General features: G+C 44.2%; 1 protein-coding gene across 8 annotated transcripts in view; it reads left to right on the top strand.

Annotated features, from left to right (window-relative positions):
* The window catches only part of RYR1 (ryanodine receptor 1), a 1068376-nt gene that overhangs the window by 191623 nt on the left and 850857 nt on the right, over positions 1-25896 (top strand). For all 8 annotated transcript variants that reach the window (XM_069206982.1, XM_069206985.1, XM_069206986.1 and 5 more), the window contains exons 17-23: positions 1359-1492; positions 1659-1900; positions 3162-3354; positions 20269-20485; positions 21857-21961; positions 22565-22668; positions 23834-23917. In XM_069206982.1, coding sequence (XP_069063083.1) covers positions 1359-1492; positions 1659-1900; positions 3162-3354; positions 20269-20485; positions 21857-21961; positions 22565-22668; positions 23834-23917 — 1079 coding nt within the window. The remainder of the gene's footprint in view (positions 1-1358; positions 1493-1658; positions 1901-3161; positions 3355-20268; positions 20486-21856; positions 21962-22564; positions 22669-23833; positions 23918-25896) is intronic.

The raw sequence follows: 25896 nt of genomic DNA on the forward strand, positions 1-25896 counted from the left end.
CCCTGCGTCATCCAGGTTTACACTATCTCCTGCTAGGTAGACTTCTCATTACCAATATAATGTATTGTACAGCTATTGGGCAACTCCCATCTATGTTTCTGGGTTTTTAATCTCAAATACTCCTTACACCCCTCATTAACTGGTCCATACTTCTGGTTCCCTGGTAACTTCCATATTAAGATAGATGTCTCTTGGGTCCACCATATTCCCCTTCCTTTCCCCATCCTCACTTACCCCACCTAGGTTGCCATGCTGTTTTCTAGGTTTAGAGTTTTCCACTAGCTTGGTACAATGTCTTTGCTTGTGTTGTCTTTTTCCTACTGATTCAGTCCTGTATGATCTATTGTTCTTGCCATCACAACTTCTTTGTATACCAGTTTTATTGCATAACACCAATACAAATATTTCCCCAAAACTGTTTTGAACCCAGGGCAGGGACCGTCGTCCAATGCCTACTATGAAGGCACAATTGGTACACCCTTTTAGGTCATAGAATGGGTGATGGCTCTCACATTACCTGGGAGAGGCCTAAGCTTCTATGCACACACTAAATTATCATGATTCCAATGTCAAATCAAAAAGTCAGAAGGCCAGTTTCATGTGGAGTCAGGTACTCATGGCAGGGGTAAATGCCTGTTTACCATTCCACAGCCCAACAATTTGTTATCTTTATTTTTACAGTTTTCTTCCTTTTTTTCCATCGTCATCTCACTCTCTCTGTCACTCAGAAACATGTGTACTTAGGGCCTCATTTACAAGGCCTTTGCACCACTGGTGTGTCACTTTATTTTACGCAAGTTTGGCGCAAGCAGGGCTTTACACTGCTCCACATTTACAAACTGACACATTGGGCCCAATGCGTCCGTTTGTAAAGCTGTGCGTCCGACCATACCTGCACTAGGTATAATGTATGCAAGGTAAGCGTTCCCTCAGGAAACACCACAAAACTGACGCAGGGAAAATTACACCATTTCACTCTGTCGTCCTACGACTTTACTGCTTCAAAAGCCTTCCTTGCATTGCTGGAGTAGCGTCAATTTTTTGACTCTAGTCCAGCAATACGTCAGTTTAGCGCCACAGATGCGTCAGAATTTCTGACACATCTGTGAAAATGTGCACCATGGAGCTCTGTAATGTAAATACAGCGCATCCATGGTATCGTTAGGGAGTCTTAGGGCGTTGCGAGAAATCTGACACATCGGAGCTAATGAGTCAGATTCTTGTAAATGAGGCCCTGTGTTTTTATCTGAGCTTTTAACAATCATCTCTTCCCATTTCATGTTATCAACCAATCTTCATCTCTAGCCTCTCTCTCTTTTATTCATATTCTCTGTCCCCTCCCCGTCTCTTATTACCAGGTCCTGGATGTCCTTTGCTCTCTTTGTGTCTGCAATGGTGTTGCTGTCAGATCCAACCAGAACCTTATCACTGAAAACCTCCTTCCCCGCCGGGACCTGCTTCTACAGACGCGGTTGGTGAACTACGTATCCAGGTAAAAAACAGTATTTGTATCCCAACCAATCATCACTCCTCTGTTGTTGGCCAAGAGGGTGGGCAGTTAGTGGAATGTGGACATCACTTTTCCACATTTTACATGGTGAATGGCTAGGCTGGGTACCTATCAGTGTCACTAATTTATCCTCCTCTGATCTCTCCAGTATGAGACCTAATATCTTCATGGGCACAGCAGAGGGTTCCACACAATACAAGAAGTGGTACTTTGAGATGATTGTGGACTACGTAGAGCCATTTCTGACAGCGGACGCCACACATCTGCGAGTTGGCTGGGCCATGACCAAGGGCTACAGTCCTTACCCTGGTGGTGGAGAGGGCTGGGGGGCCAACGGCGTGGGGGACGATCTCTACTCCTTTGGATTTGATGGACTACATCTCTGGTCTGGTAAGAAAGTTGTTCCTTGTGGACACCTTCACGGTTTGAGACTTTTACAGTGGGTTTTTGTGAAGAGCTTTAGATTGTAGGTGGTTGTGTCTGTATCCCTCGTTCCTCCAACACACAATCCAGTACAAGGAGAGTGCGCCCAATTACAGGGCCTGATTCACATAGGTAAATTTCCACTTTTGTGTAAGTTTAATATTTTTTTTCTATTCACAAACTACGAGATAAAAGTCAGTTTACGATTGTGGAGGTTCTGTAGTTGGTACGGACAACTCCACACATAAAAATATACTAAAGATCTATCTTTTTAAGTGCAGAGTTCTCCGCCCCGACTGCAGACCTTCCTCAGTTGTAAACTTAGTATTAACTCATAGTTTATGAATAGAAAAAATCGTAAACTTAGACAATCGGGCCCCCAGTGTTTAATGGAGGAAAATTGTAATGTCACGGTGTGCTGGTCTGTTACCTCACAAAGCCAAAACTAGTAAAAAAAAATTTAATCTTTCTGTTATTGAATGTTTTTCTGGGCAAATACTGAAGAAATGTACAAAATATATTTTCAGTTTATTATTCCCTACTTTCTTTCATATTGTTGAACAGTGCAGTTAAGAAATATTTCATTGCATACTGTGGGTATGAGATATTTAAAGAATAATGACAATGATGTCAGAGTGAGAGTTGTTTTTCAAATTTTGTAGTGAAACGGTAATCCGACTTGTGAACAGATGAAGATGTGGTCATAATGGGACAAAAGTCCAAATCTAAGCATCACTGGAGCTGTAACATCAATGTGGTGGTTGCAATTTGCAGTAGGATGAAAAATGAAATACTTTACATGACCCCTTTCAAGTCCCCCTCCACACATACTTGGTGATATTCTTTGGAGGAGCTTCTTGACGATTGAGGTTAAGGCTGTGCCTGCTTGTGCTTATTGGTACAGAGACACATTGTGCTCACTGGTGTTTTAAAGGTATTGTAGCACAACTGTGCAAAGACCAGGCATTCATTGTAAACAGACAGTACATGGAATGAGTTGTGAAACGCAGATTGAATCATTGGTGCCAGCAGAAATTAATAGTGCCACTAGGTACATCACGAAAGGAGTAGCACTTGCATTATCCATGCCTTCTTGTATGTTCCATGTCTGGGATACACATGAGGACCTAGTGGGCTGGGTGCTCTGGATACCATATCTCTGTTTTAGGCAGTTCTGAAACTGGAATTCTCACATTTCTGTTCTCTGCTCCTTTTCTTCCTTGCACAGGCCGGATCTCTAGCCCAGTGGCTTCGCCAAATCAGCATCTGCTGGCTGCAGATGATGTGGTCAGCTGCTGCCTGGACCTTAGCGTGCCCAGCATTTCCTTTCGCATCAATGGATATCCAGTGCAAGGCATGTTCGAGAACTTTAACCTTGATGGCTTGTTCTTCCCTGTGGTCAGCTTCTCTGCTGGCATTAAGTAAGTCTATTGGTCTCTCACTTTCTTAATCTCCCTCTCTCCTTCTCTCTCTCTTTCTATATATATATATATATATATATATATATATATATATATATATATATATGTCTGTGTGTATATTACCTACGGGTAGTTATAGTTAAGATCATCTTTCCATAGACAAAACAATTTTTGACTTGCCTATATCTTTGGCGCCATTTGACGAATCTTCACAAAAGTTTCCAAATAAAGTGGACTTAAGGGTGTTGTTGTGCATGGAAAGTCTCAGGGTGATCCGTCGAGCGGGGGCTGAGATAAAGGGAGGGAGGGGGTAAAAAAAAGTGTGTTTCCCATTATAATTCCTATAGGGATTTTGAACATGACTATAACCCAAACTGCTGGATAGAATCACACCAAATTTGACAGAAACTTAGCTTTTGGTCCAGAAAGAGGCTTTTTTGTTGTTTGGTGTAAATCTGTTCAGTAGTTTTTGAGAAATAAAAAAAAAAGTAATAGATATCAGGAGGCACAAAGGCTTTACGAATAATCCCGATCTCCTGCTGAGATCCGATTGGTTGCTAACACTTCAACCAGGAACTGTAGGCAGCCACCTTGCGACTCAATTTCAGCCAAGTCCCAGATTTTTTTTTTAAAAAGGGGGCAGGGATGCACTGACCCCTTAGCTCTGGTGTTGTGGTCCCAGAGGGACCTCACTAGGGCAAAACATTAAAAACATTTTTGCTTAAAATTGTGACGGATCCGTGATGTGGGCGAGAATTTAAAAAAAACACAAGCGCAGACTCCTGTGCTTGTTTTGAATAGAGTCCCTACGTGGGCCAGATCCCAGAGAAATTTTTGGGAGAGAGCTGTCAAAGTGCTCTCGCCTACAGGAAGCAGAGGTTTCATCTCTTTCCCTGCCAGCAGAGATGCGGGCAGGGAAAGAGATGAAACAATTGCTTTGTAGCAAAAGCAATGCCATGCGGGGGGCCTTGAGACCCCTTGCTGTCGCTTTGCACTCTGGGTGCCATTGGAGGCTCCCAGACGAGATGTCGGGGCCCTTGGGGATGGGGTCCCTGGGCCACAATTGGCCCAGGAAGGGGGGGCCACGTGGCCCCCGCCTCTATTTAGCCAAGGCCAGGCCCCAGGTGATGGGGTCCCCGGGGCTGGGATCTGCCTGGGGAGGGTGGCCGCGTTGCCTGCCCCTCCTCCATTTGCTTATAGCCAGGCCCAGGAGGATCGGGCCCCCAGGTCTAAAATCGGTCCAGACAGGAGGCACTGTGGCCCCCCTACTCTAGAGTCCATAGGCCTTCCTTTAAATTGTTACTAATATACAAATGTGCAAATCTTCTGAAAGCTTCACCTGCTAGTCCCTGCACTGTCCACCTTAGTAGTATGCAAAGGTCTTACTGCCTTTTGCCGGGATGATGGACAGCTTACCAAAGTTGCCCCCAGTGCGTTTCCCGACGATTTTGGTGATGCATTCTTGATGCCAAGGAATATAAGGAATTCTCCACAAAACAAAGAAGCACTTACATCAGATAGATAAGAGGAAGGACTCTGGTTTTGTGCAGATGTATGTCTTTGTATTTTTATTGGCCTCTCTAGAGCAGGATTCATGTTATTACAGAATTCTGGAGAAAGAGGCACTAGGAACAATCACATTGCTAAAAGCACACAAGGTCGCCTGGAGACATTTTCTTGTGGTCCATTATGCAGCTGCAGTGTAGAATACACAATAGACATTTACCCAACGAGGTAGCACTTACTAACAAGTAAAAAGTACTTCGGTGGGGAGCCATTTTGTGCAAAACTGTGGACTCTTGTTGGATGAACAGGCAGGTGCAGTTCCTTCGTGGCTGAGTCACTTATGCAGCTACTGACACACCCACACAGACCCATTCAGACTCATGCACCCACTCACAGATGCACTCAGCGACTCATGAACTCACTCACAGACCCACTCAGAGACTCATGTACAGACTCAGAGACCTACTCAGACACTCACGTACAGACTCAGAGACCTACTCAGACACTCACGTACCCATTCACAGACCCACTTAGACACTCATGCACCCACTCTCATACCCACTCAGAGATTCACGCACCCACTTACAGACCCACTACTCACAGACCCAAACACTCACACACCCACTCACAGAGACACTCTCACACCCAGACACTCCCTGTCACACCTACTCTCACACCTAGACAGACAATCTCACCCACTTTCACACTCACATAAACCCTCTCACACACAGACACTGTCAAATCTACTCTTACACCCAGAGACACCCTCTCAACACCTATTCTCAAACCCAGAGAGACAGGCCCTGCGGGCAACTCCCTCTGCGGGGTTGGGTGGGTATAGGGGTTGGCTGCAGAGCCTGGTCATAGGGCCAACTGCAGCCATGTGTGCCTCGGTGGTTGGATTAACATATAGGAATTGAAATTACTTTACGTTAACAAAACCATAGAAATTCACTGAAAACACCAAAGGTTACGGGGATGTTATAGTTAGGAAATAGAATTAAAAAAACATAGAAATTCACTTAAAAAACCCATAGGTTACGGGGACATTATTGTTAGGTTCCAAGTTTACTTGTACATAGAAAGCTATAGAAATTCAGCAGTTAGAGTTATTTCAAAAATCTATAACTCGTGCCCTAAGGTAACTATAACTCACACTCTCGCTAAGCACTGCTAATTACCCCAGGAATCACTGTACTAATGACAACTTTTATAATGCCAATAAAAATGTTAATGAAACATTTGCAATCAAATTATTGAGGAAAAAACTGTACATGGCTGGGGTGTGAGTTATAGTTACCTTTGGGTGCGAGTTCTAGCTACTTGAAATAACTCTAACTATACCTGCTGAATTTCTATGTTTTTTGGGAGTAAATTCAGAACCTAACTATATCGTCCCTGTAACCTCTGTTTTTTTAAGTGGATTCCTATGGTTTTTTTAAATTCCATTTCATAACTATAACTTCCCTGTAGCCTTTGTTTTTTTTTCCAGTGTGTATATATATCAAACAAATCCCTTTCAGAGGTAGAGTGACGCATAAATTAGGGAAAAGTAAGAGTGAACTCTGGGTAGTTCCCAAATTTAGGTGGAGAGCAGCTCTGTGACTCCCCTTCCCACCAGCCTTTCTATGGCGGTGTCTACTGCCATGGACAGGCTTGCGGAAAGGGGAGTCAAACTCCCAAGGGCAGCGCTGCCCTAGCGGTTTCAGACCGCCGGGACAACCATGGCGGTAAACCGCTGGTCCCAGCGGTGTTACCGCGGCGCTACTGCCGCAGTCGAAATATGGCGGTTTGTACCGCCAGCCTGTTGGCAGTACGATCGCCACTTCAACCCTGGCGGTCGTTGACCGCCAGGGTTGTAATGAGGCCCAAAGTCTTTTGCCATTTTTACAGCAAAGTTTTTAAGCATAGGTTTGACACAATGTCAACCTTGCTGAGCTGTAAAATGACAAAAGCCATTTACCACTCCAGGCACAGTATTACAGCTTTGGACTGATAAAATACCATCCAAGCCAACCTGGAATGAGTAAAAGCAACCCTGACACATGTTTCGCTCTCATTAGAGCTCTTCCGAGAGGTTTAGCTTTTTCCAGACACAAGGGAGCACCCAGTATATGTCAAAACAAATCCCTTTCAGGGTTAGAGTGAGGCATATATTATGCAAAAAAGAAGAGAGAACTCTGGGTAGTTCCCAAGTTTAGGTGTAGAGCAGCTCCAGTAAGGAGCACCCTGTAACACCAGCGACACCCTAGATTTGCTCACCTCAAATGTCTGTTTATCTAGCAAAGTTTTTAAGCATAGGATCAGCACAGTGCTATCCACACCGAGCTAGATAGGGACAAAGTCATTTTACAGCTCAGCAAGGTTGACACTGTGCCAAACCTATGCTTAAAGACTTTGCTGTACAAATGGCAAAAGACTTTGTCCCTATCGAGGTCAGCGTGGATCTTCTTTTTTGTGTGTATATATATATATATATAAACACTTCGTTTGGCGTTTCTCTCTCTGCACCTAATCGCCAATGGTGCTGGAATGGGATGCACGCCACCTCGTCTTTACTTTGAACATAAATCCTTAACAGATCATTAAGGCTCCAGCACTCCACGATGGTTTCAGGGGTTTATTTAAACAAAGCTGCTTTGTTTAAATAAACCCCTGAAACCATCGTGGAGTGCTGGAGCCTTAATGATCTGTTAAGAATTTATGTTCATATATATATATATATATATATATATATATATATATATATATATATATATATATATATATATATACATATATATATATATATATCTGTTGCGCTCTCTGTCTCTCTGTTGCTCTCTCTCTTTCTTTTGTTCTGTGAACAGAAAAGCCTCTGAGTACAGCTGCATTCATGGAAGAATTGAACACTAGGGAGATTCATATGGTTATGCCCTCTTAGAGCTACATGGATTTCACGTTGAGTGACCCAACGGAGTTGAACACATAGGTTTGGCTGAGGTGTTGAATAACATGGGCGAGCCAATGGGACTGTGCACATGAGAGAGCCACAGGAGCTGCAGACTAGAGGAGATTTTGGGTGGCACACTGGGTGAACATAGGGGAATTGGACACATTGGGAAGCTAGAAGGCTGTGTTTTTTGGTAAGCAAGCAACATTTAGAATCTAGCCATGGGTGGACTTGCACTCCTGGTAAATAAAATAGATTGTACTCCTTGGAAATATATAGAGATAGTACACAGGAGTGACAACTTCTCCAGTATTGAATCTTTCATAGATTCACATGCTTGAATCATTCTGCTTCGTCGAAGTGGGAGTCCCCAGTATCATAATAAGTAGTGTATATTATAATAATAGGCTTTAAAAGGAAAGTAGAGCTCAATTTAAGAGCCTATCTATGTCCTCTCTTAAAAAAGGACCAAAGCTATACCAATCAGGTGACAGCACCCTCTAGAACCCTCACCACAGAGGATCCAGTTCCTCAGATTTTCTACTGCAGGTAAGGTGATAGGAGTCTCCCTGAGCTCTGCTCAGTTTCTCTCTTCAGAGGTTACTTCAACTGAATACTTCTCAGGTCAGCTTTAAAACATGATATTTTATTACAGTATGGGACATTCCCACCATGTCAGGATCTCCAAGGAAAGTCCTTTTTAAGCCATGCAACACCTGTGTCAGAAAGAGACTTTATTCAGAAGACCCTCACAGCAAGTGTATTTATTGTCTCTATCCAGAGCATAGGGTTGTGGACTGCAAAATCTGTAGAACTTTCTCACAGAAAACCCTAAAAGACAGAGAAGAAAGGCTCCTCTTGTGGTTGTAAAAACGTAAATCAAAAGAACATACTTTCTCTGGGGAAGAGAGTGTTGACTCTGTGCAAACTGAGAAATCCCACAAGAGAGAAAGATCTTTGGAAGTGGATCCTCCAGGGCCCCAGAAAAAAGCACTTAAAAAATCTCATGGAAAAGAGATGGAGCCACATAAGAAATCTTCCTCAAGAGTCTCTTCTGAACCTTCAACACCGGCTCCTAGAGAAAGTTCTGTCAGAAAAATTTCGAAATCGCTTCCTTCTACATCAAAAATAATTCCTGATAAAAAATTACAAATTAAAAAAATTCCTTCACCGTCGATGACAGTCTTGTCGCCGGTGTCGTCGACAACATCTACAACCATAACACCGACTTTCACAACGGCGACATCGCCTATGATAATGTCCTCTTCTCCATTGTTGTCGATGACCATTGTATCCTGCAGGATTACAACAAGACCTCTGTCGACTAAAGAGAGTAAGGTACTACCGTCGACAAGCGCTACATACAGTGACGTCCTTGCCGTCAACAATAGCACTGTTGAGGAGGGGTTCCAAGAGATCATCTTCACTGATGACGCTACCGTCGACTACTTCATCGTCGACGAAGCCACCGTCAACGACCTCATTGTCAACGAAGCCACAGTCGACGACACCACCGTCGACAAAGCCACCGTTGATGAAGCCACCGTCTACGACACCTTTGACAACGATACTATTGTCGTCAACGTCTACAAAGTTACCTCTAACAACCACGTTGCCTTCAACAACCTTGATGCCTGTAACTGGCCTGTCGCCTGCAGACCAACTATTATGTCCGGAGCACACCTCCCCAAGTAAAGTCATGCCATTTCCACTACATCATGTATTTGACGATGAGTCAGAGGAGGAAGTACCTTTTAGAGTAGCGCACAGCCCATCCGAATTGCGGGTTAAGTACCAGGATGATGAACAGGATGATGACCGATACTATTGTTCCAATGTTTACGTCACTGAGAACGTACAGCAGAATCACCAGCCTAGCACACCAATACAGGATCAAACAGTCCAGATGCCACAGGACTTGATTTTTAACCTGCAAGCAATGCTGCAGGATTACTATAAACGCTTTTCCAAACCTGCACAATCTACACCTCCATTACAACTTCAAACACCTCTACAAATGCCGCGTACTCGCCCTTCTTCACTATCCTTTTCAGGGATTCTACAGTCTACAATGCCATTAGCGGAAACACCGTCAGACGATAAGCTTACATCGCAGGACGAACAGGAAGAACAAGGAGAAATAACGGATCAAGCCTCCACGGCTTCAGAATGGGACAACTGTGTCATACAGCCGCTATCACCACCACAGCCGCCTCCTGTTGACTCTCCACCGGACGACATTGGTGGTTTTCATAGTATAATGGAGCGGGCAGCGAAAAGGTTTCAGTTTCCTCTAGCCTCTAAACATACAGACTTTTTTTGTATGATTTTAAGGAACCCAGAGAGAAGTCAGTGAAAGCAATACCCATAATAGATTTAATCTGGCAAGAGGGTATTCATACTATGAAGAATCCAGCCACCATTGCAGCAGTCATGCCAAGACTGGGTAAGAAATATAAAGTTCCAGACAATGCACCAGTCTGTTTATTAGGACATCCAAAGCCAGACTCTGTAATCAGTCAGGCTGCCCAGCGGCGTTCCAAAAACCCATCAGCACCCACTATAACACCAATGAATAGAGATGGGCGCTGGCTCAATTCTTTTGGAAAAGATTCTTGAGTATGGCAGGGCTGACAGTTCGTACAGCTAATTCTCTTGCAATTCTGGCAAGGTTCAACAGGCAAATGTAGTTGTATATGTTGCAATACATAGATCTCCTTCCAGAGGAGTCTAGAGAAGAAGACAGAAAAATTCCTCTTGATGATTAGAAGGCATCTGCAGAAATCATAGACTGCGTGATTGACATCTCCGCAACAGGTTTTTCGGCAGCTAACAGGAGCAGCTGTGCTCAGAAGACAAGACTGATTAAAGGCCACATCCTTTAGTAAGTACAGCGTAAAATTTTGGACTTGCCCTATGATGTTGAGTAACTATTTGGAAAACACTTAGATGATGCATTACAGGCTATTAAGACTGATACTGACACTGCCAGATCATTGGGTGCGTTGCAGTCGAAAAGACAACCCTTTCGAGGAGCCAGAGGGAGTACTTTTACCTTCCATGGAGGTTTTCAACCTTATAAACAGCAATATCAACCCTACCAAGGACAGTATTGTTCTCAAAACACTCAGTAGTATAGACAACCGCCTACGGCAGCCTACAAGCAGCCAGCTAGGGGAAAACAACCTACCAGAGGTCGAGACTCATCGAGGAAGCAATGACTTAACACCAGCGCAGGCTACCCTACATTCCCAATTACTACACAAATTAGAAGGTCGCATCTCCCAATTTTTCCACCAACGGGCTACTATAACAACAGACAAATGGGTCCTGGATGTTATATCTCGAGGGCACACCTTCAAATTTATCAGCAAACCACCAAATCGCCTGCCCAAGGGTCCACCTCCTCCACGTCTAACGCAGCTACTAAATGAAATTTCTCTCATGATATCAGAAGGAGCAATAGAAAGAGTACCATTTACTCAAAAGGGAATGGGGTTTTATTCCCGTTTCTTTCTCATCAAGAAAAAAGAGATTGGCTCCTGATATTAAACCTTCACAAACTAAACAAATATCTTAAAAAACAATCCTTTCGGATGGTCACCTTACAGGACATTATACAACTTCTAAACCACGGTGACTATATGAAATCTATAGGCCTCAAAGATGCGTATTTCCACATACCCATTTATCCAAATCATCAAAAATACTTACCGATTCCAGGTAGCAGGTGCTCATTTTCAGCTGAAAGTGCTCCCTTTCAGGTTTAAAAACAGCCCGTCGAACATTTACAAAGATGCTAGCCCCAGTAGCAGCATGTCTGAGGCAAAAAGGAGTTAAAGTATTCCCATACTTGGACGATTGGTTAATCAAAGCTCCTTCACTGCAGACAAACACAGACCACACAAACATGGGTCTCGAGCTGTTCGAAACCTTGGGTCTCACTGCAAATCTTCAAAAGTCCTCTCTCACTCCAAGAACAAAAATAGCCTTCCTCGGTGCAATTATCAACACCAACACGGACAAAGCAATGGAATCTTTGGACAGACAGGTGAGAATACGACAATTAGCTCGCAATCTAATCAAAAGAAGGTCAGTTTCAGATCGGATATACAAATCGTTCCTAGGAATGCTAACTTCTTGCATTCCTTTAGTTCCGAACTGCAGACTTCACATGAGGCCACTGCAAGAGGAGCTAGACAAGCAGTGGAAACAATCTCAGAGCTCCTTCGACAACACCATCCAAATAACCCACATAATGTGATCCTCCATGCAGTGGTGGACGCAGAAAGAGAATTTGTCAGAGAGTCTAGCTTTTCTGTGCCCCGTGACAGATTATGTAATAACCACAGATGCATCACTACAAGGCTGGGGAGCGCACCTGCAAGATCTTTCCATCAGTGGGAAATTGACCAATCTCGACAAGAAAATGCACTTGCGCTCCGTTCGTTCCTCCCCAGAATCAAAAAATCATCCGACCTCATCAGAAGGGATAGCACCACATGCATGCACTACATAAACAAACAGGGGGGAACAAGATCAGAAGCCTTGTCGCATCAAGCACAGGAAATCTAGAACTGGGCGATACAGAACAAAATATGTCTGGGAGCAGAACATTTGCCAGGAGCTTCAAATGTGCTGGCAGACACTCTGAGCAGATCAACTTCATCCTGCCACGAATGGGAATTAGACCAGCAAATATTGCAGAACATATTCATTCGATGGGGCACACAAAATCTAGACCTGCTTGCCACCAGGAACAACAGGAAATGCCAGTGCTACGCAAGTTGGCATCACCAAAAAGGGTCATGGGAAAATGCATTTTCGATAAGATGGTCGAAAATATTTGCCTACGCTTTTCCCCCGATTCCTCTAATCCCGCGGATACTTCGTAAAATTAAAAGAGAACCATGCAGGATCATCCTCATAGCTCCCAAATGGCCCAGGCAGTTCTGGTACACAGAACTTCTGCTGCTGTCGGAAAAGCCGCACATACAGTAACTGCCCAGTCGGACAATGCTAACAGTGAACAAAGGCCAGACCAAATTCGAAGCATCTACATTTAAGCGGCTTGGCTCCTGAACACTATGAATTTAAAGACCTAGACATTCCACCTGATTGTAGAGAGATTCTAGCCAAGGCTAGAGCAGAGTCTATCAATAAATCTTATCTGCTAAAATGGAAACGTTTTTGTATTTAGTGGTACCAAAGAAACTTGCACCCATTTTCTTCCAATCCTGAACAAATTTTACCATATCTTTTGCAACTAGCAAAATCAGGACTCACACACTCATCCGTAAGAGTTCATTTGGCAGCAATATCTCGATTTAGACGAGAGGACAAAACACCCTCCCTATAGTCGTCAAGGGTTTATCAAACAATTTATGAAAGGGCTCTTCAAAGTTTTTCCCCCAGTAAGAAAACCACCTCCTACGTGGCATCTTACTATTGTCTAAAGCCAGCTAATGAGAGCCCCATTTGAGCCTATACACAAGGCAGATCTCAAATATCTTACAGGGAAAACTGCATTGTTGTTAGCACTGACATCTGCTAGGAGACTGGATGAGAAACAAGCCTTTACCATTAAAGAGCCCTTCATGCAGTTCAAGAAGGACAGTATACTCCTTAGAATGAACCCTAAGTTCATACCTAAGATTGCATTGGATTCCCATCTAAACAAACCCATCATTCTAAGAAAATTTCTTCCAACTCCCCAGTCGACTGCTGAACAGACGCTTCACACTTTAGATATTAGAAGGTGCATTGGATTCTATTTACATAGAACACAACAATTTCGCAAATCAAACCAGTTATTTGTCTCATATGGAAACTTCAGGAAAGGCTTTCCAGCAGCCAAAGCCACAATCGGAAGATGGATTGCTGAAACCATTCAGTTTTGCCATGCAAAGGCAGGGAAACCATTGACTAGTAGGGTGAAACCTCACTCTATGAGAGCTATATCTACATCAACAGCTCTATTTGCCAGTGGGTCCATCCAGCAGATCTGCATGGCAGCGACATGGTCCAACAGACACACCTTCATGCAACATTATTGTTCAGAAGAGGCTGATAAATCGATGCAGCAGTGGGACAAGCAGTTTTACGCCATCTATTCCAATAAGATGAGCCATAATGTATTTATCTAGCCACCATCAGCTTGCTTTGTATAAGCATATGAATTGAAATTATGGACTGCTGACTATTCTGATTCAAGCATGTGAATCTATGAAAGATTCAATACGGGAGAAGAAAATGAGTTTCTTACCTGTAACTGCAGTTCTCCAGTATTGTAATCTTTCATAGATTCACATGCGACCCACCCTCCTCCCCATAGAGGCTCACCTTTTATAATCAGGCATCCAGTACTAACTCACCTTTGTGCGTAGAAATCTGAGGAACTCGAGTCTCTGTTATTAGGGTTCTAGAGGGTGCTGTTGTCTGATTGGTCAATGCATAGCTTTGGTCCTTTTTTAAGAAAGGACATAGGTAGGCTGCTAAATTGAGATTTGCTTTCCTTTTAACCTCTTCTGTGCCTTGGACGAGATGATCTCGTCCAAGGCTACAGTTCCCATGTGCCTTGGACGAGATCATCTCGTCCATGGCACAGGGGAACTTGGGGGCGCGCTAGCGCACCCCCGTGCACCCCCCTCCCCCCCCAAGTCGGGGATGGAAGGGGAAGACCTTCCCCTTCCACCCCGACCTCCCCCTGTGACGTCACTGATTTGTCACAGGGGCCTCTCTAGTCGCGCTGGAAGCTCTGCTTCCAGCGCGATTGAAAGAGAAATGCAAAAGCATTTCTCTTTCAATCACTGGGGAGGCCCGGAGGGGCTTCAAAGGGAAGGAAAAGTATTTCCTTCCCTTTGAAGTCTCTCAGAGGGTTTCAAAAGCCGGATTGCTTGCAATCCGGCTTTTGAAACCCCACTAGACACCAGGGATTTTTTTTTTTTTTATTGTTATTGACAAAAGGGAGCGACCCCTTGGGCAAGGGTCGCTCCCAGGGGGGTCATATTTTCGGGAAGGCCTTTTCTGCCCCCCCTGGGGGCAGATCGGCCTATTATTAGGGCAAATTGTATTTAGGCCATTTCTGCCCCCCTGGGGGCAGATTGGCCGATTTTAGGTCAATCTGCCCCCAAGGGGGCAGAAACCACTAGGCACCTGGGATTTGTTTTTTGGCGCCAATGTCACGCAGGGGGAGCGACCCCGTAGGCAAGGGTCGCTCCCGGGGGGGCTGGGGGCTGGGGGGGGGAATTTATTTTAGGCCATTTCTGCCCCCCCGGGGGACAGATCGGCCTATTATTAGGCCGAACTGCCCCCAGGGGGGGGCAGAACCCTCTAGGCACCAGGGCAATTTTTTTTTTGGGTGTGTTTTTTTTTGTTTTTTTGTTTGTTTTTTAGAGATGGGAAGTGACCCATCAGGCAAGGGTCGCTCCCCTTGGGGGGCAAATTGTATTTAGGCCATTTCTGCCCCCCTGGGGGCAGATTGGCCGATTTTAGGTCAATCTGCCCCCAAGGGGGCAGAAACCACTAGGCACCTGGGATTTGTTTTTTGGTGCCAATGTCACACAGGGGGAGCGACCCCGTAGGCAAGGGTCGCTCCCGGGGGGGGGGGGGGGTGGAGGCTGGGGGGGCAAATTTATTTTAGGCCATTTCTGCCGCCAGGGGGAGAAGAACCCTCAGGGCACCAGGGCAATTTTTTTAGTTGTGTTTTTTTTTTTTTTTTTTTTGAGATAGGGAGCGACCCATCAGGCAAGGGTCGCTCCCCTGGGGGGCAAATTGTATTTGGGCCATTTCTGCCCCCCTTGGGGGCAGATTGGCCGATTTTAGGTCAATCTGCCCCCAAGGGGGCAGAAACCACTAGGCACCTGGGATTTGTTTTTTGGCGCCAATGTCACGCAGGGGGAGCGACCCCGTAGGCAGGGGTTGTTCCCGGGCAGGGGCAGGGAGGGCTTGGGGAGTTGGGGGGGGTCAAATTTATTTTAGGGCATTTCTGCCCCCTCCCCCTCCCGGGGCCGGCTGAGCTAGAGGCCAAACTCCACAGGTAGGCACTTTGCAAAAAACACCTCTGTTTTCTGTGAAAAAATATGTTCTGTCCACGTTGTGTTTTGGGCAATTTCCTTTCGTGGGCGCTAGGCCTACCCACAGAAGTGAGGTACCATTTTTATTGAGAGACTTAGGGGAACGCTGGGTGGAAGGAAATTTGTGGCTCCTCTCAGATTCCAGAACTTTCTGCCACTGAAATGTGAGGAACATGTGTTTTTTTAGCCAAATTTTGAGGTTTGCAAAGGATTCTGGGTAACAGAACCTGGTCCGAGCCCCACAAGTCACCCCTCCTTGGATTCCCCTAGGTCTCTAGTTTTCAGAAATGCACAGGTTTGGTAGGTTTCCCTAGCTGCCGGCTGAGCTAGAGGTTAAAATCTACAGGTAGGCACTTCGCAAAAAACACCTCTGTTTTCTTCCAAAAATGTGGATGTGTCCACATTGCGCTTTGGGGCGTTTCCTGTCGCGGGCGCTAGGCCTACCCACACAAGTGAGGTATCATTTTTATCGGGAGACTTGGGGGAACGCTGGGTGGAAGGAAATTTGTGGCTCCTCTCAGATTCCAGAACTTTCTGCCACAGAAATGTGAGGAACATGTGTTTTTTTAGCCACATTTTGAGGTTTGCAAAGGATTCTGGGTAACAGAACCTGGTCCGAGCACCGCAAGTCACCCCTCCTTGGATTCCCCTAGGTCTCTAGTTTTCAGAAATGCACAGGTTTGGTAGGTTTCCCTAGGTGCCGGCTGAGCTAGAGCCCAAAATCTACAGGTAGGCACTTCGCTAAAAACACCTCTGTTTTCTTCCAAAAATTTGGATGTGTCCACGTTGCGCTTTGGGGCGTTTCCTGTCGCGGGAGCTAGGCCTACCCACACAAGTGAGGTATCATTTTTATCGGGAGACTTGGGGGAACGCTGGGTGGAAGGAAATTTGTGGCTCCTCTCAGATTCCCGAACTTTCTGCCACAGAAATGTGAGGAACATGTGTTTTTGTAGCCAAATGTTGAGGTTTGCAAAGGATTCTGGGTAACAGAACCTGGTCCGAGCCCAGCAAGTCACCCCTCCTTGGATTCCCCTAGGTCTCTAGTTTTCAGAAATGCCCAGGTTTGGTAGGTTTCCCTAGGTGCCGGCTGAGCTAGAGGCCAAAATCTACAGGTAGGCACTTCGCAAACAACACCTCTGTTTTCTTCCCAAAAATTTGGATGTGTCCACGTTGCGCTTTGGGGCGTTTCCTGTCGCGGGTGCTAGGCCTACCCACACAAGTGAGGTATCATTTTTATCGGGAGACTTGGGGGAACGCTGGGTGGGAGGAAATTTGTGGCTCCTCTCAGATTCCAGAACTTTCTGCCACAGAAATGTGAGGAACATGAGTTTTTTTAGCCAAATTTTGAGGTTTGCAAAGGATTCTGGGTAACAGAACCTGGTCCGAGCACCGCAAGTCACCCCTCCTTGGATTCCCCTAGGTCTCTAGTTTTCAGAAATGCACAGGTTTGGTAGGTTTCCCTAGGTGCCGGCTGAGCTAGAGGCCAAAATCTACAGGTAGGCACTTCGCCAAAAACACCTCTGTTTTCTTCCAAAAATTTGGATGTGTCCACGTTGCGCTTTGGGGCGTTTCCTGTCGCGGGCGCTAGGCCTACCCACACAAGTGAGGTATCATTTTTATCTGGAGACTTGGGGGAACGCTGGGTGGGAGGAAATTTGTGGCTCCTCTCAGATTCCCGAACTTTCTGCCACAGAAATATGAGGAACATGTGTTTTTTTAGCCAAATTTTGAGGTTTGCAAAGGATTCTGGGTAACAGAACCTGGTCCGAGCCCCGCAAGTCACCCCTCCTTGGATTCCCCTAGGTCTCTAGTTTTCAGAAATGCAAAGGTTTGGTAGGTTTCCCTAGGTGCCGGCTGAGCTAGAGGCCAAAATCTACAGGTAGGCACTTCGCAAAAAACACCTCTGTTTTCTTCAAAAAATTTGGATGTGTCCACGTTGCGCTTTGGGGCGTTTCCTGTCGCGGGCGCTAGGCCTACCCACACAAGTGAGGTATCATTTTTATCGGGAGACTTGGGGGAACATAGATTAGCAAAACAAGTGTTATTGCCCCTTGTCTTTCTCTAAATTTTTTCCTTCCAAATATAGGAGAGTGTGTAAAAAAGACATCTATTTGAGAAATGCCCTGTAATTCTCATGCTAGTATGGTCACCCCGGAATTCAGAGATGTGCAAATAACCACTGCTCCTCAACACCTTATCTTGTGCCCTTTTTGGAAATACAAAGGTTTTCTTGATAGCAATTTTTTACTCTTTATATTTCAGCAAATGAATTGCTGTATACCCGGTATAGAATGAAAACGCACTGCAGGGTGCAGCTCATTTATTGGCTCTGGGTTCCTCGGGTTCTTGATGAACCTACAAGCCCTATATATCCCCGCAACCAGAGGAGTCCAGCAGATGTAACGGTATATTGCTTTCGATAATCTGACATTGCAGGGAAAAGTTACAGAGTAAAACGTAGAGAAACATTGATGTTTTTTTCACCTCAATTTCAATATTTTTCTTTTTCAGTTGTTATTTTCTGTAGGAAACCCTTGTAGGATCTACACAAATGACCCCTTGCTGAATTCAGAATTTTGTCTACTTTTTAGAAATGTTTAGGTTTCTGGGATCCAGCATTGGTTTCATGCCCATTTCTGTCACTGACTGGAAGGAGGCTAAAAGCACAAAAAATTGCAAAAATGGGGTATGTCCCAGTAAAATGCCAAAATTGTGTTGAAAAATTGGGTTTTTTGATTCAAGTCTGCCTGTTCCTGAAAGCTGGGAAGCTGCTGAGTTTAGCACCGCAAACCCTTTGTTGATGCCATTTTCAGGGGGAAAACCACAAGCCTTCTTCTGCAGCCACTTTTTCCAATTTGTTTGAAAAAAACGAAATTTTCCCTGTATTTTGGCCAATTTCTTGGCCTCCTTCAGGGGAACCCACAAAGTCTGGGTACCTCTAGAATCCCTAGGATGTTGGAAAAAAAGGACGCAAATTTGGCTTGGTTAGCTTATGTGGACAAAAAGTAATGAGGGCCTAAGCGCGAACTGCCCCAAATAGGCAAAAAAAGGCCTGGCACAGGAGGGGGAAAAGGCCTGGTAGCGAAGGGGTTAAAGCCTATTATTATAATATACACTACTTATTATGATATCGGGGACTCTCATTTTGACGACGGGGAATGATTCAAGCATGTGAATCTATGAAAGATTACAATATTGGAGAACTACAGTTACAGGTAAGTAACTCATTTTCTTACTCTTAGTGATTGAAAGTGGATCTGATTGCGTTGGTCCACTGACTGAGTCAACTTCTCACCTATTGTCTCTGACCGACTCATACAGACTTTCTTTGACCTTGCTCTTCTTTTCAGATCACCTAGGTTAATTGTGACCAGGCTCCTCCAGCGTAATGATATAGGCTGGTGCCTGGCTCAGTTTCAGTGCTGGATGATTGAGCATCTGCCTAACCTGGGTCCTTTACAGCTCTCATTTATCAATTTTCCCTTTCTTTATGATTAATCCTCCCTATGACCCGGCTTCTCTGGTCTGGTGACTTAGCAGAGTCTAATATAATTCCACTGCTCTAGTAATTTAGGAGGATATAATATGATTTATGTGGTCTGGTGATAGGGGCTGTGTCAGATGTTTGCTGTTTTCCTAGAGAATGAAGCGCTAGCTGACCTGACCTCTTTACACAGTGATTAAGGCTGTGTCTGACATCCCTCCTTTCACAAGATCACTAAGGCACTTTCTGACCTGGCTCTCCCACCCACTGTCCTAGGTGTTTGAAGGTGTGTCTGACCTAGCTTCTTTGGTCTTGTGATAGAAATGTTTGCTTGTCTATTGACCCTTGATAGTAAAGCTGACCCAGATTCTGAGCCTGGTGATTGCACCTTTGTGTGACTCAGCGTCTCTGGCCTTGTGATTGAAGCACTGTCATGACCCAGCTACTGTAATGGGCTGATTGAGTTCTGGCTGTCCTTGCTCCTCTAGGGGTTAAACTTGGGTTGACCTAGCACATGTGAATGACAATAAAGCACTCTCTGATCTGACCCATCTGAGGCTTTGTCTGAAATGGGCCTTTGTTTTTGATGATTTTGGCTTTGTCGGGCTATGCTCCTCTTTCCTGGTGAATTAAGCTCTGTTGAATCCTACCAGAGGAGGCTCTGTTTGACTTCTCTTCTTTAGCCTAGTGCTTATAGTTCTATACAGCTTAGGCCGTTTTTTTTTATATTTGATAATCTGTCTCAGCTCATGCGTTTGATGATTGAACTCCTGTGTAATCTGGCTGCTCTTTCTATGAAAAATAATTCCATGTCTGACACCGCACATCTAGTATGTTTTATGTGTTGTGATTTTTCTTATCTGTTGTATTATTGTGTCTTCTGCTTTAGATTTGTTTTCTTTTTTGCATCCGTACAGGGTTCGATTTCTTCTGGGTGGTCGCCATGGTGACTTCAAGTTCCTCCCACCACCAGGCTACGCCCCCAGCTATGAAGCCCTTCTACCTCGGGACCGTATGAGGGTGGAGCCCATTAAGGAATACAAACATGATTTTGAAGACATTAGAAACCTCCTGGGACCAACCAAGTCCCTCTCCAACACTTCCTTCATACCGTGCCCTGTTGACACAGTGCAGGTAGGAATGCCTGATGCCAAACTACAGGCTAAAGTGCATCCTGGAGTTTAAAAGAACAGTACAACTTATGTCAGAACTCCTAAAGGAGGGATATCTAGGTTTAATCTATGCATCATTGCCCTCATGAAGACCTATTGAATATCTCTCCACCTCATAACTGCCTCATTTTTTTTATCCAACTGCATATCCCATACCTCCGGCCACATACAAATTAATGATGCATAGTTTCCCAGCTGGAGTGACCTCATATTCTGCAGGACAGCCTCAAGCAGCACAAATGTCCCTATACACATCATTACCATCTCAGTGCTGGCATCACGGGCCACAAATACTTGAGGGCACTTTCAAATAATTCTGTATCACCTCTGGGTTAATTGCAGCGATTCTCTTTTTCTTTTATATGACTACTGTCTTGCACTTAGTTTCACTCGGGGCCTTATAATCTAGCAGAAACTCACTTATGCTCAACACCATCATTTGATTACATTCATCAAAGGATATTAATTTCCACCATAACATCTATTAACACAGCATAGGAGGCAAGGCACCAGCCCACAAACCTACAGGCCACAATTTTGAAGATCAGCAGTGCTTAGCCTTTCATACTCACTAGGTCAAAACAATGAATCGTAGCAAACTGAGTAATAAGTATTGTTAAAGCTCATAGATATTCATTTGTTGGTTTGCACTATGTTATTGTGTATTATTATGCTTTATAGTTGTTCCAGCATGTTGTTAGGTACTGGCCTCACAAGTTTAAGTTACAATCATTGTCCACACAACTCACCATGTGTCCTCTGATGATATAGCTCACACTTGTAGAGAAGTGTGGCACAATGGTTAGAGAGGCAGACCTTCATGTAGAGATCTAGCCTGGTGCCAAGGTTCAATTCCCACCTTGGCGGTTCTTGGGCTCAATTTCAATAGACAGGATATTTCTCGCCTCGGTGCCTAACGTAATTCAAGGGTTTCATTCTGCAACTCTGGGCAATAGCTTGCTTAATCTCCCCAACGGCCCCCAACAGTGCTGGGATGCCGGGCTTCACCTTTGGGGTTGCCCAGGAGTGGTAACCTCACAGGGAAAAGCCAGGAGGGGTTCCACAGCGGTATGTGTTCAGCACCTCAATACCTTAGGGTCAGAGTGCGCTTTACAAGTACAAATTTACATTACTTGTCACAGCCCAATATGACACAGTTATCATTTTAAATAGTAGCTGTGACTCGTTCCGTCCAGATCATCTGAGGAACTAGGAGAAGATGTGGCAATACGTTTGCGGTGTGTCCCAAATGTGGGTTTTAAATGATTGTTTTAAACTGCACACTAGCCTCCCACCTTGTTCCTCTGTTAACCACTGCACATCGTCCTTTCAGATTGTTCTCCCTCCGCACCTGGAGCGTATCCGGGAAAAACTGGCTGAGAATATCCATGAGCTGTGGGCCCTGACACGAATAGAACAAGGTTGGACCTATGGGACGGTGAGTGTTGCTTCTGAAGTGCAGTAGCCTAACCAGGACAGGGAGGGAAACCCAAATATTGTATACTTTAGAATCTTCAAATCACATGTACCTCCTTTTTCCAGTCTTATATATTCGGTTACCTTTTACATTGCTTTGAGAAAATGATTTTCAGCTTCCTAGGACCAAGGGAGAATATATAGTACTTTTCCAGGTTTCCGTGGGTTAGACTGCATGTGACATATGTTTACCAAAAAAGAGGCCAGTTTCTTTGAATTCTCATCTCAAAATATCTACTGTGCTCAAATGCATGTGCCTAATCTTGTCCTCTTTTTTCACCATTCAGTACCTTGTAATGCCAATCAATTATTATTCCCTATTGTATCTCTACTCATCTTCCAATGCCACCCTTTGTTTTGGTCACCATTCTTTCACTTCCCCTGACTGTTCAAGCACCTAGTGCTTCTGTCATGTACCTGGATGCTATCTTCAGCTATCTTTTCAACCTTATTCTCTTTTTCTCTGTCTCCTACTGAGCATCTAGTTCAATCATGTCTCTTGGCCTTTCAGTTTCTCTTAATCACTTCCTTCAGTGATTCCTGCTTGTTCCTTTGCTTGATGTAGGTACGTGATGACAACACAAGGCTACATCCTTGCCTATTGGATTTCCACAGCCTTCCAGAACCAGAAAGAAATTACAATCTTCTGATGTCAGGAGAAACACTCAAGTAAGGTTTTTAGCTCCATTGCAGTGGAGAGACAAGTGGAGAGAGGGAGGATAGCCAGGAAAGGGAGATTGGTGAAGGAAGAATTGGCAGAATGAAGGTCTCCAACCGTTGTTGTAGTAAAAGCTACTTATGTTGCTGAAAATCATCCAGAGCTACAAATATTATTATAATTTTAATGCTGACCACATCAGACAAGTTTACACGTTTGTTTTAAATATAAACTTTTCAGTTTTTATAGGCTGGGCTGCACACAGGGGAGCTACTCATGGATAGCTCGAAAGCTACTAGTAGCTCACAAGGTACTCGTTGGAGACCTTACTAGACAGTGGTTGAAGTGGGCTGACTCAGTTCACTTTAAGTATACCGATATAATAGGTCTGTAGACAAGATGTGACACCTAAAAAGAGCAGAAAGGCGAAGAAGTTGTGTTCCTGAAGCTTAATAGTAGAATGGTGATGTTTGGAGACATCCTAAAGACAGAGGAGCTTATTTCCTTTTTTACACCATGCCTAAGTCACAGTTACACAATGAAAATGTGTTTTGCTCCTCATATAAACCACTTTAATGATTAACAAAGACAAAATCATCCTAGTTTTGCATAGGAAGGTGCTACTTAGAGTTCTGAAAATTTATAGCATTTGTAAATGAGACCTAGTGCCGGGTATTTCGAGTTTGTTAGGGACAAGCAGTGTAAATGAAATAATTATCGACCCATGCATCAAGAGATCCACAACTATTTGTAAATCATGCCCAAGATTTATAGTTTTTTTTGTTCAGCAAGATTTATTTATGTTTTTATCAAAACTATAACAAAACAACCAGAAAAGGGAAAGTGGTAGCTTGTAGCGTCTGGGGTTAAGAGTAGGTCAAAATATCAGTAGATGCCATGATTGTGATAGAGTGCTGGGGATTTGAAGGGTGGGAGTTTGAGAACTGATATAGTAAAGCAAATAGAAGAACTGAAGTAGTTGTGGGAAGATAGCCCAGAGAACATGTGAGTGTTAAACTCAGTTGAGGTTTAGGATATGGACGGAAGATGGAAGCGAAAGACAAAACAAATGAGGTGACTGCAATCTCCTCTTGTGGATGAATGGGATAAGTTAATTCATTGTGAAATGTTTTTACATGTTTTCACATTTGTTTTCATTTCTTCTTTACTATAAAGGACCCTTCTAGCCCTTGGCTGCCACGTGGGCATGGCAGACGAAAAGGCAGAAGAGAATCTGAAGAAGATCAAGCTGCCAAAAACGTATGTATTTAGTATAATGCACCTGGGGTGTATCTTGGGCACCAAATAGATTTTAGAGGTTTTATGCTGAATGGGAGACATAGCAAAATAGTCTCACTATTGTTCACTTTCAGGACAGATATCAGAACACACCAAATACCAATGTCTTGGTCCTTGGCAGAAATATTAACACCAGGAGATTCCTAAATCTAGACAACAAAGTGCACAAGGTGCAACTAGAAGGTCACAGTGAAAAAGGTTTCCATTGTTCATTTCATATCTCTTTTGATTCAAAGAAGATTATGTTGGGGTGGTTCAACACCCCCAGGCTTAAAGCACTTCAGAACTTTGATTTGTTGTGCACATTTTGCCCTTGGGTTTCATCTTTTTAGAAACCCCCTATCTGAATATGGAGCCAGTAACACTGTTCCAGTTCATCTGCTTCCAGTTGTTGTAAAATTATGTGTATTATCTCTGCCAGTTTGGGTGTTAATACCACAGCAGGATGGATACAAAGAATGTAAGAGAGACCCCTATCAACCCAATATGGAAATACATCGTAGCAACAGTTTATTCAACATGTGTCTGGTGGCTATCAGTGAATAACTGAATGACAGAATGGGCTAATCTTAAAATAAATATATTTTAGTGGATTACACTGTAGCCACTGTGTAGGCATGGTTCAGCCACACTTCCTGTTGAAGAGGCGTGTTTTTGATTTGCCTACAACTTGATCACATGGACGGATCTGCTCTAAATTTGGAAATCGCTTTGTGTAGCCAGGAAATGCCAGGTATGCACGTTTTCGTGCAGTTCTGTAAAGGGGCGAAAAGGGGATGTAAAAAAAGATATGTTTTCCAATTTTAGCTCCCTTAGGAAATTTTGCTCACCCCTACAGCAAGATCCGCTGAACGGATTTATCTCAGACTTGGCATGAGGGTTAAAGCTTTATATAGAAAGAAAGCTTTTGTTGCTTTGGTGTGAATCTGTTCAGTTATGTTTGAGATAAACATTTAAAAAAGGTTCCAGGTTCGCTTTAAACCGTTAACACTTTTATAGATCTTGGCTATGTTAGTCTGCGGGGACTTGAGGACAAAGTTTGCAGACATTCATGAACTAATAATTTAAAAAATTAAAGGCCTCTTATTAGGTGAGTTTGATTTTTGCTTTTTTGATCACGTTGGGTCCGTGGGCACTATCCTGAGGCCACATACACAAGACCTGTGATGGCATGGCTGGACACACGAGAAAAAATTCTCTTAAGGCTGCCATTACTGGTTGCGGGACACAGTCCTTGTGTCATCAAAATAAAATTAATAATGCCATATAGTGAGGGCAGGATAATCAGACCCTGTCCCCAGGCCAAACAGAGGGACCCCAGATAAACCCTCCTAAAGTGTAAAAAATAACAGTCTGTGCGAAATGGCCCTTTCCGCAGGGTTTCCCCTGTCTGTTTGGCTTCTGACCTCCTGTTTTTGATCCTGTGCTGAATTTCGTTTTTGCTGGCTTCAGGACTTTGGGGACTTTCCATTGCTGACCGGTGCTAAAGTGCAAGTGCTCTCTGTCTAAATGGCATCCGTGATTGGTTAATCCACAATTGGCATATTTGATTTAAGGGGACCGTCCCTAGTATAGTGCACCGTGGGTGCCCAGGGCCTGTAAATTACATGCGACTAGCGGGCCTGCAGAAGTGATTGTGCCACCCACATAAGTAGCCCTGTAAACATGTCTCAGACCTGCCACTGCAGTGTCTGTGTGTGCAGCTTTAAACTGCCAGTTCAACCTGGCAAGTGCACCCACTTGCCAGGCCCAAACCTTCCCTTTTACTACATGTAAGTCACCCCTGAGGTAGGTCCAGGGCAGCCTTATTGGTAGGGTACAGTGTACTTAAAAGGTAGGACATGTACAAGTGTGTTGTACATCTCCCGATAGTGAAATACTGCTAAATTCAGTTTTCACTATTGCAAGGCCTAAATCTCCAATAAGTTAACATGGGGATT

The sequence above is a fragment of the Pleurodeles waltl genome, chromosome 9 (genome assembly GCF_031143425.1).
Source record: "Pleurodeles waltl isolate 20211129_DDA chromosome 9, aPleWal1.hap1.20221129, whole genome shotgun sequence".
Lineage (NCBI taxonomy): Eukaryota > Metazoa > Chordata > Amphibia > Caudata > Salamandridae > Pleurodeles > Pleurodeles waltl.